Source organism: Hoplias malabaricus, unplaced genomic scaffold, assembly GCF_029633855.1.
Source record: "Hoplias malabaricus isolate fHopMal1 unplaced genomic scaffold, fHopMal1.hap1 scaffold_70, whole genome shotgun sequence".
Taxonomy (NCBI): Eukaryota; Metazoa; Chordata; class Actinopteri; order Characiformes; family Erythrinidae; genus Hoplias; species Hoplias malabaricus.
This window is the reverse complement of record NW_027100952.1, coordinates 31515-42500: the sequence shown is the minus strand read 5'-3', so window position 1 is coordinate 42500 and position 10986 is coordinate 31515. Positions and strand designations below refer to the sequence as shown.

Sequence of the window (10986 nt, the reverse complement as noted above, 5' to 3'; positions counted from 1 at the left end):
GTGTGTGTGTGGACACTGAGGGTAGAAAACATAAGTACAGATAAAATATGTAAAAAAATGCTGTGGGGAAACAGCACTTACGCCGAGAGGTGTAGTTCATGTCGAAATAAACCTGCATTTTAATGGTGTCCAGAGTCGGACTCGTCTGATCCAGCAGTCTGACCACACACAGCTGAGAGACAGAACACACACACACACACACTCCTTCACTGAAAGGACCGGTTTATACTCCACAGAGTGGGTCTCCCACATGGTGGTGACGGAGTCTGACACCTCCAGGACACTAGGTGTCTCACTGTGATTTTACACACTGCTGTACACTCTTCCACACTGGAATTAAACTACGAACAAAGTCCAGTCTCACGGAGTGCTCACCTCAATCAGCTTCTGAACATCTTGCTTCGTCAGAGTCCTGTCAACGTTAAAGTGGTTCCTCGGGTCTAGAACAACAGCTTTGACCTGAGAGAGAGAGAGAGAGAGAGAGAGAGAGAGAGAGAGAGAGAGAGAAAGAGAGGGGGAGGAGACAGAGAGAGAGAGAGAGAGAGAGAGAGAGAGAGCTTTTGACCCACTTCATTGTAATACCATTATTAGTATACCATTGCTAAAATAATAATAATAATAATCAATAGAGTTGGAGATAGTGAAAAAGAGAGATAGAGAAAGATGGAAAAATAGGGAGATGGAGAAAGAGCTGGAGCAAGAGATGGAGATAAAGAGAGATGGATATAGAGAGCTAGAGATAGAGGGAAAGATTGAATGTGAGGGGGAATGTGTGTTTGGGGGAGAGAGAGAGAGAGAGAGAGAGAGATATTCACCATGAACGCTGTGAGGGTTTCCGAAACCGCGTGTCCTTTGCTCGCGCACTGCTGCGCTATTTCCCGGATGATGTTCTTTATAACGCTTTCAGCGTGTGCGCGCGACATGTCGCTGTTGAGTGTTTGTTGTTAATTTATCAATAAATGGTTGTAAATAAACTTAGAGCACCGCTGTGTTGCTGTGAGTGTAACTGTCTGTAGGTGGCGCTATGTCGTTGCTATGGAGACGGTAAACACCGGATTGTTGCTGTGGTGAAATACTAAAAACAACCACCAGAGGGAGCCTATAGACAGGACTTTACTGATCACACTGTTTATTATTTATACACCCTAAATAGTTTGAGAGAGATAAACAATTGCTTATTATTATGGTATTTGTATGGTATGGTGATTGATTTATTATTCGAGTCAAAATTTTAAACACATATCGGACCCATATTATTGACTTTTATTTTGAAAACACGGTGTCCGCGAACTTTGCTCATTCAGTGATAAACAATTCAGGAGTCGACTCCAATTCTTGATTCATTCAGTCCGGATTTAGGACTCCTTCTTGACTCCCCTTCTTTTTAAGGAGATTTTATGAATAGTTGGTCAAGAGTCGACACGCTTTGCCAGACGCTATAGACTCGAAGAATTGAATCGTTGAGAGTCGACTCTTCGCCAATGTGCTTAGTTCCGTGGAGAGGCGACGGCGAGTCTTGTGAGGTATGATTTATAAAACGATTTAAACGTATAAATGTATATATTTTTGTAGTAAACGTCTCAGTCAAGATGTAAAAGCAGTATTACAACTTGGTCGTGGTTGGCAAAGAGTGTTTTAGTGAGTCGTTTGTGAATTTTTCCGCTTCTGATGCTTATGCTCCATTCCGCCTTAAATTGCTTCATTAACTAGAATGTATTTTAAGGTGGAACGGAAAATGTTAATAAAACCCTGGTGAGAAAAGAATCCAATACCATCCTTGCAACACTCGTCTTTGTTTGTGTGAATATGTGTGAGAAATATTGTTAAAAACATGTGAAAAATGTGAAAACAACGCTGTCTCTGCGCTCCACGTTGGGATTGTGAGTAGAGCACGTGCACGTGCACCAGAACAAGAATCTAGAACCAAGTATTTTTTGACAGACCTCATGAGATAAATAACTCCTTAGAAACATATTTACCACCAACGCCACGCTTTCTGAATAGTTTATGAAAACTGAACTGTGTCATTGACCTACACACATTTTTGATATAAAGCACATGTTAAAGTACAGAGTTCATATGAGGCTTAATTTATTATAAACAACTTTGAGTTTCCAAATATGTTCGTTTTAAAGGGACACTTCTGTCCTTGTTTAGATGTGAAGAACCTCATGGAACTGGCTTGTAACTAACACACACTCACTCACTAACACACTCACTAACGCTAACACACACACTCACTCACTCACTAACACTAACACACATTCACTAACACACTCACTCACTAACACTAACACACATTCACTAACACACTCACTCACTAACACACACACACACTCACTAACGCTAACACACACTAACACACATTCACTATCACACACACACTCACTAACACTAACACACACTCACTAACACATTCACTAACACTAACTCACTCACTCACTAATACATTCACTAATACACACACTCACTAACACTAACTCACTCACTCACTAATACATTCACTAACACACACTGACTAACACACACACACACTCGCTCACTCACTAACAATCACTCACTAACACTAACATACATTCACTAACACACACACTCACTAACACATTCACTAACACACACTCACTAATACATTCACTAACACTCACACTAACACACACACTCACTCACACTAACACACATTCACTAACACACACTCACTAACACTAACACATTCACTAACACTCACTAATACACACACTCACTAACACTAACACACATTCACTAACACACGCTCACTCACTATCTCACACACACTCACTAACATTCACTAACACTAACTCACTCACTCACGAATACATTCACTAACACACTAACACTAACACACACTCACTAACACACACACTCGCTAACACTAACACACACACACTCGCTAACTAACACACACACTCACTAACACATTCACTAACACTAACACACTCACTAACACTAACACACACACTCACTAACACTCACACACACACACACTAACACACACACTCACTCACTAATACTAACACACACACACTCACTCACTAATACTAACACACTCACTAAGACACTCACTCACTAAGACACACACTAAGACACTCACTCACTAAGACACTCACACACACTAACATACACTAACACACACACATTCAGTAACACACACACTCACTAACACACACACTCACTAACATACACTCACTAACACACACACACACTAATACACACACACACACACTAATACACACACACACTCACTAACACACACACTAATACACACACACACTCACTAACACACACATGTATTAGTGTAATGTTTTACACTCAGTGGCTCTTTAACAGCTGACTGTGTTTACAGAGTAACAGAACGTGTATGAGTAGAATATTAGTGTGTCCAGGCTGTGTACCTTACTCCATCGTGTTTAGCAACTTCACCACAATACAGCACCATACGGAGCTTGTGTATATTTCATTCTCTCAGACGCAGTAACAGAATCAGGCGGTTTAATTTCAGAGACAGAGAGGGGCTGGTTTATCGGATGTAGTTGTGTAAACGAGGGAGTCACGTATGAACGGTTATGAACACAGGGTCCTGCAGATGTTTTAAGTGACCACCAGAAATAGTGACTTAAATGGAAATGTTATGTATGCAGCTGTTTTGCTGACAGCGGTCACCCATTACTTTGAATCTCTGTCTCAATAGGACGTAAAGAAAGGAAGCCACTCCCCTCCAGCTCTGAGAAGATCCAGCTGCTCTCTCCGTCTCTCTCTCTCTCTCTCTCTCTCTCTCTCAGCCTGTGATTTCTGGACGATGGCGGAGAAAGAGAAGAAGAACGATGTGTGTTACGCCGGACCCGGAGATGTGGAGTGTGACTTCTGCACCGGGAGGAAACGCAAAGCCAGAGAGTCCTGCCTGATGTGCCTGGCGTCGTACTGTAAGACCCACGTGAAGTCTCACTATCAGTCTCCCGCTTTTAAGAAACACAAGCTGGTCACAGCCTCCTCACGTCTACAAGAGAAGATCTGCTCCAAACACGACAAGCTGATGGAGATCTACTGCCGTACGGACCAGTGCTGCATCTGTTACATGTGTATGATGGATGAACACAAAGGGCATGACACCACGGAGGCCGAGGAAGTCAGGACTGAGAAACGGGTGAGAACTGGGACTGGCTGTAGGAGCGGTTCTAACTCTGATGCTCATTCTATCCCTGTAGTTTAATCTGAACGTTAATGTATCGATTATACGTGAGGTTATTGTACGAGCTCTTCAACGTTTCCCTGTTTACACTCGCAAAGATCTTAACTCAGTCTGCGAAATGCACTCTGTTCCCCTCAGGGTGAGCTGGAGGAGGTGCAGAGAAGGTCCCAGCAGAGAATCCAGAGGAAGGAAAAGCAGCTGCAGGAGATGAAGGAGGCAGTGAACACATTTAAGGTGAGTTCAGTTCGGTTTATTTCAGGGTGTCGTCACAGAGCGTCTTTGTGGAAAGTGCTACACACAAATGTAACTCTCGTTCACAGATGTACAGTAGACATAAGCAGGTGTGAAACATCCACAGCCCAATTAAATACTCAGATCTGCTGTGTATGTACAGCGAGTGCTGTGATTGGCTCAGGGGTATTCAGGCTGTACTGAAAGCGAGTGCTCTGATTAGCTTGTGTGTATTAGGGATGGACAAAAATTGAGTTGCGGAACGGTGGGAAAGGAGGCGTTGGAGAGGAACAGTAGGAAAGGAGGCGTTGGAGAGGAAAAGTAGGAAAGGAGGCGTTGGAGAGGAAAAGTAGGAAAGGAGGCGTTGGAGAGGAAAAGTAGGAAAGGAGGCGTTGGAGAGGAACAGTAGAAAAGGAGGCGTTGGAGAGGAAAAGTAGGAAAGGAGGCGGCGGAGAGGAACAGTAGAAAAGGAGGCGTTGGAGAGGAACAGTAGGAAAGGAGGCGGCGGAGAGGAACGGTGGGAAAGGAGGCGGCGGAGAGGAACGGTGGGAAAGGAGGTGGCGGAGAGGAACGGTGGGAAAGGAGGCGTTGGAGAGGAACGGTGGGAAAGGAGGCGGCGGAGAGGAACGGTGGGAAAGGAGGCGTTGGAGAGGAACGGTGGGAAAGGAGGAGTTGGAGAGGAACAGTGGGAAAGGAGGCGTTGGAGAGGAACGGTGGGAAAGGAGGCGGCGGAGAGGAACGGTGGGAAAGGAGGCGGCGGAGAGGAACGGTGGGAAAGGAGGCGGCGGAGAGGAACGGTGGGAAAGGAGGCGGCGGAGAGGAACGGTGGGAAAGGAGGCGTTGGAGAGGAACGGTGGGAAAGGAGGCGGCGGAGAGGAACGATGGGAAAGGAGGCGTTGGAGAGGAACGGTGGGAAAGGAGGCGTTGGAGAGGAACGGTGGGAAAGGAGGCGGCGGAGAGGAACGGTGGGAAAGGAGGCGGCGGAGAGGAACGGTGGGAAAGGAGGCGGCGGAGAGGAACGGTGGGAAAGGAGGCGGCGGAGAGGAACGGTGGGAAAGGAGGCGTTGGAGAGGAACGGTGGGAAAGGAGGCGTTGGAGAGGAACAGTGGGAAAGGAGGCGGCGGAGAGGAACGGTGGGAAAGGAGGCGGCGGAGAGGAACGGTGGGAAAGAAGGCGTTGGAGAGGAACGGTGGGAAAGGAGGCGGCGGAGAGGAACGGTGGGAAAGGAGGCGGCGGAGAGGAACGGTGGGAAAGGAGGCGGCGGAGAGGAACGGTGGGAAAGGAGGCGTTGGAGAGGAACGGTGGGAAAGGAGGCGTTGGAGAGGAACGGTGGGAAAGGAGGCGTTGGAGAGGAACGGTGGGAAAGGAGGCGGCGGAGAGGAACGGTGGGAAAGGAGGCGGCGGAGAGGAACGGTGGGAAAGGAGGCGGCGGAGAGGAACGGTGGGAAAGGAGGCGGCGGAGAGGAACGGTGGGAAAGGAGGCGGCGGAGAGGAACGGTGGGAAAGGAGGCGTTGGAGAGGAACGGTGGGAAAGGAGGCGTTGGAGAGGAACGGTGGGAAAGGAGGCGGCGGAGAGGAACGGTGGGAAAGGAGGCGGCGGAGAGGAACGGTGGAAAAGAAGGCGTTGGAGAGGAACGGTGGGAAAGGAGGCGGCGGAGAGGAACGGTGGGAAAGGAGGCGGCGGAGAGGAACGGTGGGAAAGGAGGCGTTGGAGAGGAACGGTGGGAAAGGAGGAGTTGGAGAGGAACGGTGGGAAAGGAGGCGTTGGAGAGGAACAGTGGGAAAGGAGGCGGCGGAGAGGAACGGTGGGAAAGGAGGCGGCGGAGAGGAACGGTGGGAAAGGAGGCGGCGGAGAGGAACGGTGGGAAAGGAGGCGGCGGAGAGGAACGGTGGGAAAGGAGGCGGCGGAGAGGAACGGTGGGAAAGGAGGCATTGGAGAGGAACGGTGGGAAAGGAGGCGGCGGAGAGGAACAGTGGGAAAGATGGTGTGAATGATAAATCATGTTGACGTGTGTGTGTGTTCTGCAGCGCTCGGCACAAGCAGCAGTGGAGGACAGCGAGAGGGTCTTCACTGAGTTGATCCGCTCCATTGAGAAGGAGTGCTCTAAGGTAACGGAGCAGATCCGAGCTCAGGAGAAGGCCCAGCTGAGTGGAGCTGAAGAGCACCTGAAGAAACTGGAGGAGGAGATCTCCGACCTGAAGAAGAGACGCACCGAGCTGGAGCAGCTCTCGCACTCAGACGACCACATCAGCTTCCTCCAGGTAACACACACCCTGCCGGGGCCTTTACTTGTCTTTAAGGGTGCTGAGCTTCCTTCTCTTGATGTGAGAGCAGTTCACTCTGTTTATACCACACCTCCTTCCTGTCTCCGTCCTCTCTAGACTCTCCAGTCTCTAGGGGCGGAGTCTGAGAATTCACACAGTGCCCCTCAGAGTCTCAGACTGGCTCCGTTAATATTTGAAGACGTGAGGAAGTCTCTCGGTGAGCTCAAAGGGCGACTGGAGGAATCCTGTAAGGAGGGATTTGGCAAAATAAGAATCCCCAACTCGATGAAGCAGGAGGAGCACCGTGCAGGTGTGTGCTGTCCCTTTTTTGTCTGGATTTGTGAAAGTTGAAAGGGTTAAAAGAGTGTGAAACCTCTGCTCTGTTACAGTGCACACAGTCAGTAGGGTGGTGTTGTTTTAATTCAGCTTCGTGTGCGTTACTTCCAGAAGCAGACTGGAGCCGAGGGAGGGAGAGATCGAGTGCTCAAAGGAAGATCGGTGAGTTAGTGACTGAGAACTCCACTCTCAGGAGAGAGTCTCACTTTAGAGGGAGGAAGAGCACCTTTTAAATCATTAATCAATTCCTGGGAAACCCAGCTTTAGCACATTTTAGAACTTCCAAGAGTTGATCCATCTCAGGAGAACATCTCAGGAAACCCACGCAGACACAGAGAACACACCACACTCCTCACAGACAGTCACCCAGAGGAAACCCACGCAGACACAGAGAGAACACACCACACTCCTCACAGACAGTCACCCAGAGGAAACCCACGCAGACACAGAGAGAACACACCACACTCCTCACAGACAGTCACCCGGAGGAAACCCACACAGACACAGGGAGAACACACCACACTCCTCACAGACAGTCACCCGGAGGAAACCCACGCAGACACAGAGAGAACACACCACACTCCTCACAGACAGTCACCCGGAGGAAACCCACGCAGACACAGGGAGAACACACCACACTCCTCACAGACAGTCACCCGGAGGAAACCCACGCAGACACAGGGAGAACACACCACACTCCTCACAGACAGTCACCCGGAGGAAACCCACGCAGACACAGAGAGAACACACCACACTCCTCACAGACAGTCACCCGGAGGAAACCCACGCAGACACAGGGAGAACACACCACACTCCTCACAGACAGTCACCCGGAGGAAACCCACGCAGACACAGAGAGAACACACCACACTCCTCACAGACAGTCCCCCGGAGGAAACCCACGCAGACACAGAGAGAACACACCACACTCCTCACAGACAGTCACCCGGAGGAAACCCACGCAGACACAGGGAGAACACACCACACTCCTCACAGACAGTCAACTGGAGGAAACCCACACAGACACAGAGAGAACACACCACACTCCTCACAGACAGTCAACTGGAGGAAATCCACGCAGACACAGAGAGAACACACCACACTCCTCACAGAAAGTCCCCCGGAGGAAACCCACGCGGACACAGGGAGAACACACCACACTCCTCACAGACAGTCAACTGGAGGAAACCCACACAGACACAGAGAGAACACACCACACTCCTCACAGACAGTCAACTGGAGGAAACCCACGCAGACACAGAGAGAACACACCACACTCCTCACAGACAGTCACCCGGAGGAAACCCACGCGGACACAGGGAGAACACACCACACTCCTCACAGACAGTCACCCGGAGGAAACCCACGCGGACACAGGGAGAACACACCACACTCCTCACAGACAGTCAACTGGAGGAAACCCACGCAGACACAGAGAACACACCACACTCCTCACAGACAGTCCCCTGGAGGAAACCCACGCAGACACAGAGAGAACACACCACACTCCTCACAGACAGTCACCCGGAGGAAACCCACGCAGACACAGGGAGAACACACCACACTCCTCACAGACAGTCAACTGGAGGAAACCCACGCAGACACAGAGAGAACACACCACACTCCTCACAGACAGTCCCCCGGAGGAAACCCACGCAGACACAGAGAGAACACACCACACTCCTCACAGACAGTCACCCGGAGGAAACCCACGCAGACACAGAGAGAACACACCACACTCCTCAATCTCAGGAGAACATTTACTCGAGTCATTTCCTGCCCCTGAGGGAGGCAGAGGAGTAAAACGACCACCTTCACCCAGGGAATAGCAGCTGTAACCGAGTAATATCTTACGGCTTTAAACCTGGGGATCGTGCTGCTTCTTTCTGTGTGGACAGAGCTTTCCTTTCATTCGTTCTGTGTCTGTGCCCCCGCAGCTATAAGAGTCCGGACAGTCGTCCCCTCGGAGCCCAAGACCAGAGAGGACTTCCTTCTGCGTATGTGTCTCTTAATTTTTTACATTTTATTGATTTATTTATTGTTTTTAACAGAATTGTGCATGAATTTAACACACAATCAGAACAGAAAGCTGCAGAGAGTGGATACATTTCATACTTCAACTAAAGGGTAAAATAAAACAGAAAATAAATAAATAAATAAATAAATTCAAACAGAAACACACTGCACCTCAGCGTCTAATGGTGCTTTTCCACTGCATGGAACCTACACCTCGCCTCGTCTATTTCGCTTTTCCACTGCCCAAATCTGGTCCTGGGTTTTCAGTCCCGGCTCGCTCCGGGTTCCAGCCGAGCCGAGTAGGTACTAAAAGGTGAGGCGTCAACTCTGCAGAGCTCTGATTGGCCAGAGACCTGTCAATCACCAGAAAAAGCATACGTCGTGGTTTTCAAAGCCAGCTTCATTTTCCCAGGGAACGCTGCCAGTGGAAAAGCGCCAAGCTTTAAGCGAGCCGAGCCGTGCGGAGCCAGACCCGTGCGGTGGAAAAACACCATAAACACTAACAGAGATCTGCACACGTTTCTACTTCTCCTGCCTTGCCCTTCCTCTGGTTAAATCAGTCTCTCCAGTAGAACACAAGGTGCCCATTCCTTCACTCAAACATGTATTTCCTTGTTTAGATTACTGTCCTCTGACTCTGGACCCCAACACCGTCCACCACAAACTCCTCCTCTCCGAGTACAACAGAGTGGTGACGTGGAGAGGAGGAGTCCGGACCTACCCCGAGCACCCTGAGAGGTTTAATCGCTGGCCTCAGGTGCTGTGTGGGGAGAGCATTTGTGGACGCTGTTACTGGGAGGTGGAGTGGGACAACGGAGGATGGGGAGTGTCCATATCAGTGTCCTATAAAGGGATCGAAAGGAAAGGAGACAGCGATGAGTGTGCGTTTGGTGGAAACGCCCAGTCCTGGAGTCTGCTGTGCTCTTCCCTCCTTTCTTTCTGGCACAACAACGTCGAGACCAAGCTCTCGGGACCTTCCTCCAACAGGATCGGAGTGTACGTGGATCACGACGCGGGGATCCTGTCCTTCTACGGCGTCTCGGACACAATGACCCTGCTGCACAGCGTCCACACCACCTTCACGCAGCCGCTGTACGCCGGCTTCTGGCTGAAGAAGGGACAGTTGCGGTTGTGTGATCCGGACGTGTCGGATTCAGAACACAGAGATGAGAAATGAGTTTAGAGATCATAGCTGTGCTCGAGAAACACGGTGTACTCTCCTTTTCCTCCGCCGTGCCTCCGTCTCTGATCTGCGTTTGCTTTTACATTTATTTTAAAGTTCACAACCATCAAACACCACATGGACAATGTTTTGGGACCTGAGACAGTCAGAGAACCATGGACCAGGACAATGGGGACATTCACTCAGCTGTAAACAAACTGCTTATTAATGGTCTGTATTCACAAGGCTTTCTCTGTCACAATAAAAGTCTATAACACATTAAATCCAAGCTGTTTCAGATTTATTCATTTACGTGGAACTCCTGATGGGGGGCAGTGCCCTGTGTCACTGATGAAGGACTAGAGGACGAGCGACACACACTGTGCAGCGACAGATGAGCTACTGTCTCTGACTCTACATCTACAAGGTGGACCAACGAGGGAGGAGTGTCTCACAGAGTGGACAGAGAGTGGACACAGGGTTTAAAAACTCCAGCAGCACTGCTGTGTCTGATCCACTCTACACCAGCACAACACTCACTAACACACACACACACACACCCCATGGAGGAACCTGCTCCTCAGACAGTCGTCACTGAACAGCATCATAGTGATGACGTAATTCCTTACCGTTTCCCACCAAATGGTTCTTGAATCAGTTCTTTTGATGGGAACTAATGGTACGTCATCAGCTGGGGGGACTAGGTTCCAGCATCACTAAGGATGTATCTGCTCCAGAGCCAGAGATAAAAGGATGGAGTCAGGACAGAGTC

General features: G+C 49.5%; 2 protein-coding genes across 4 annotated transcripts in view; one reads left to right on the top strand and one right to left on the bottom strand.

Moving 5' to 3' along the window:
* Window positions 1-1031, bottom strand: part of cfap206 (cilia and flagella associated protein 206) — an 8150-nt gene extending 7119 nt beyond the window's left edge. The window contains exons 1-3 of the mRNA XM_066658895.1: window positions 816-1031; window positions 376-459; window positions 82-172 (exon numbers count right to left, since the gene is read on the bottom strand). Coding sequence (XP_066514992.1) covers window positions 82-172; window positions 376-459; window positions 816-923 — 283 coding nt within the window. The 5' untranslated portion in view covers window positions 924-1031. The remainder of the gene's footprint in view (window positions 1-81; window positions 173-375; window positions 460-815) is intronic.
* A 210-nt stretch (window positions 1032-1241) lies between these two features.
* Window positions 1242-10671, top strand: LOC136682456 (tripartite motif-containing protein 16-like). 3 transcript variants are annotated; one of them, XM_066658897.1, is made up of 8 exons: window positions 1242-1523; window positions 3707-4159; window positions 4343-4438; window positions 6464-6697; window positions 6818-7010; window positions 7148-7198; window positions 8974-9033; window positions 9673-10670. In XM_066658897.1, exons 1-8 carry the CDS (start codon window positions 1482-1484, stop codon window positions 10227-10229), a joined length of 1686 nt encoding a protein of 561 aa, XP_066514994.1. In that variant the 5' UTR covers window positions 1242-1481; the 3' UTR covers window positions 10230-10670. The 3 variants fall into 3 exon arrangements, with proteins under 3 accessions (XP_066514994.1, XP_066514996.1, XP_066514995.1); XM_066658899.1 differs by lacking the exon at window positions 1242-1523 and adding an exon at window positions 1546-1638 and having other exon boundaries at window positions 9673-10671; XM_066658898.1 differs by lacking the exon at window positions 1242-1523 and adding an exon at window positions 1771-1880 and having other exon boundaries at window positions 9673-10671.
* The last annotated feature ends 315 nt before the right edge of the window (window positions 10672-10986 follow it).